Source organism: Octopus bimaculoides, chromosome 2 (assembly GCF_001194135.2).
Source record: "Octopus bimaculoides isolate UCB-OBI-ISO-001 chromosome 2, ASM119413v2, whole genome shotgun sequence".
NCBI classification, from domain to species: domain Eukaryota; kingdom Metazoa; phylum Mollusca; class Cephalopoda; order Octopoda; family Octopodidae; genus Octopus; species Octopus bimaculoides.
The window spans coordinates 105,749,634-105,752,546 of NC_068982.1; the positions used below are offsets into that span (position 1 = coordinate 105,749,634).

Consider the following 2,913-nt stretch of genomic DNA (forward strand, 5'->3'; position numbering starts at 1 on the left):
TATATTTAAGTTGGCAATTTGAAGACCTTTTATAAAAAAGAAAACAACTGTGAAATCATTGACGGAGTTTAACTTACTTTTCGGACTTAGTGGCATAACTCCATATTCCTTTTCAAAGTCCATACGGCAGAATAACTGACCGTCTCGAATTACAAACTGATCTCCTTTTTGTAGTTGGTGACCGCACGCTACGCATGCAAAACACCGTAGATGGTAAACGTTGCCTATGGCTCTCATCACTAATTCGTTGGCTGGAATTGGTTGCATACAACTGCTGCACTTCGTCCCGAAAATCCTAAGAAGATACAAGAACAAAATAATCAATGTAGCTTATTTAAGATGTCTAACAATAAGATCGTTATTATTACACAAAAGAACTAATTATTATTAGAATTATTAATTAACACAGTAAGCTCTCAGCAAGGCAAGGCAGTGCCAAAGATATGTTGAAGCCAGTTTATTTCTTTTACGTCAGAAAGATATGTACGTCACAAGTACCACTTCACATTCAATTATATGCATGGCTAAAAAACAAAACTAAACATCAACAAAAACCAAGACCATTACAACTGTTAATTGAGCTATCCTTATCATCGCTTGCTAATCTGCAATTTGGTTTCCATTTTATCACTCTAAAACAAAAGGAATTTCCATAGTTGCTACTTATCAGGGTGGTGTCAGGTTTCAACCTTCATCTTCTGTTGGTTGAATGAATTGAGGATGCCAATGGAATAAAGCACAACGCATTTTCGGTTGCAGGAAAAGTCGGTGTTCACGCACGCACGCACACAAACACACACTCACACACACACACACACACACACACACACACACACACACACACACACACACACACACACACACACACACACACACACACACACACACACACACACACACACACAAAACACAAAACACATACTCACACACAAACACATTTTAATCTGTTCTTTCTTAATTTTACAGACATCCTTTCATAGTTTTACAGATGAATCTTTAAAATTTGAATTTCTTATAATAATCACGAAAGAAATGCAGATATATGATGAAATGCATTCTTACCATGGCCATCTCACCATTTTTTGAAACATAATATATATGATTACATTAGTGATTGTGTTTAAGGTGTCGAGCTGGCAGAATCATTAGCAAGCCGAATAAATTACTTTGCGGTATTTCGCTATTTACGTTTTAGTTCAATACGCAAAACTTTTCACCAGTTTAAAATGCAACATTGTTTTTGTTATCGAGATTCCAACGACGAAGCTTTGTATCTTTGTTAAAAACTAGTACCTTCTTCAGAAGAAGAATTTAAATAATTAGAAGCTAAAGAGAGCATACGCACACAAACACATAAGTAACCCGGAAGATAAACACAGGCTTGAGACCTCTATTTACACGGAGAACAGAAAAAAATACATATAGGAAAACAAATTATGTAATGTCATATCTCGATAGCTATTTCAATTGGCTAAACTTACGTAATAACTATATTTCTAGGTGATATCTGCATGATGCCATAGGTGTGCGACCTGCGACACATTCAGATGAAATTGTTAAAGTAAGCTAGAGCTCCCTTTTCAAGAGTAGAGAGAATCACTGCAATATGTAGTATTTTTGTGACGGTCCGAGAAGCGACAAACTGAAGGATTGCCCTTGGGCGGCACATATTCTAGCTACGCGCTGCTCTTGCCTCTATATAAATAGTTCAAATAATAAATGCGACACGCTTTCGATTCTTTGCAATACTGGTGTCTGAACATCGAAGCCATGTTATTGCACATTCGTAAAAAGAAGGTAAGAGAATCGTAGCCTCTTATTATTTCCTATCTATTTGTAAACTTAGGTTTCAGGCCTCTTTAAGAATCCATAAACTCAAGCAAGAAATGGTGTTCCTAAAATTTATCTCAACGATTCGTCGCAGTATGAGGATTTCCAAGTGCTAGTAACTAATGGTCTTCCGCTAACCTGTTAACCTTTACAACAGACATCTCACCTTTCGCGTTCTAACGGATTGTACAGAAGGGATAAGTTATGTGGTTCACAGTTTGATTAGACGAATAACACACACACACGCACGCACACATACACACACACAAGCAAACACACAGACATACATGCACACACAGACTCATCCTTTATATTTATGTATGTGTGTGTATATATATGTGCATATATATATATATATATATATATATATGTATACACACACACACATGCATACATACTATGTACTCACACACGCATACATGTATACATACTTAAATGTGTACATTCATAGACACTCACACACACATACATACATATAGACAGGCATACAGATGTACATATATGAATACACATATACATAAACATGTGTGCGCCTAAATAGTTATATACGGCTGCAAAATCATATCAATGCAAAGATATGTGCACGCGGGTGTGTATGCACACACTCTTACACATGCGCGCTTCTGTACCTGCAGATGTTTATGTAAATTGAGTGTCAAAGAGTGGGGAAGAGAGAGATAGAGAGATAGAGATAGATAGTTAGATAGATAGATAGACAAAGAGAGAGGGGGAGAAATAGAGAAACACAGACAGGTAAAGAGAAGAAGAAAGAGTGAAGAGTTAAATCTAGAAATGAGAGAGCAACGTACTCTCACACGCATCAATTCAAGCATCCATCTACGCACACAATAAGTGTGTATGACTATATGTGAGTGTGTGTGTGAGTGAGCATGCGCGCGCACGTGTGTGTGTGCGTGTGTGTGTGTGTTTGTGTGCGCGCTCGTATTAATTTGTGTGTGAGATATAGAGTCAGTAGAAATGGCTGATTGAGGACGGTGACAGGGGTGGGGGAGAATGTCGCGCTTACGCTCACACACATGCATACCGACATATACATACATATGCATGTAAGTATATATATAT

The 2,913-nt window shown here is 37.5% G+C and overlaps 1 protein-coding gene across 1 annotated transcript in view; it reads right to left on the bottom strand.

The window, feature by feature from the left end:
• The window catches only part of LOC106870378 (LIM homeobox transcription factor 1-alpha), a 314,221-nt gene that overhangs the window by 22,041 nt on the left and 289,267 nt on the right, over window positions 1-2,913 (bottom strand). Inside the window, exon 5 of the mRNA XM_052965868.1 lies at window positions 78-295. Coding sequence (XP_052821828.1) covers window positions 78-295 — 218 coding nt within the window. The remainder of the gene's footprint in view (window positions 1-77; window positions 296-2,913) is intronic.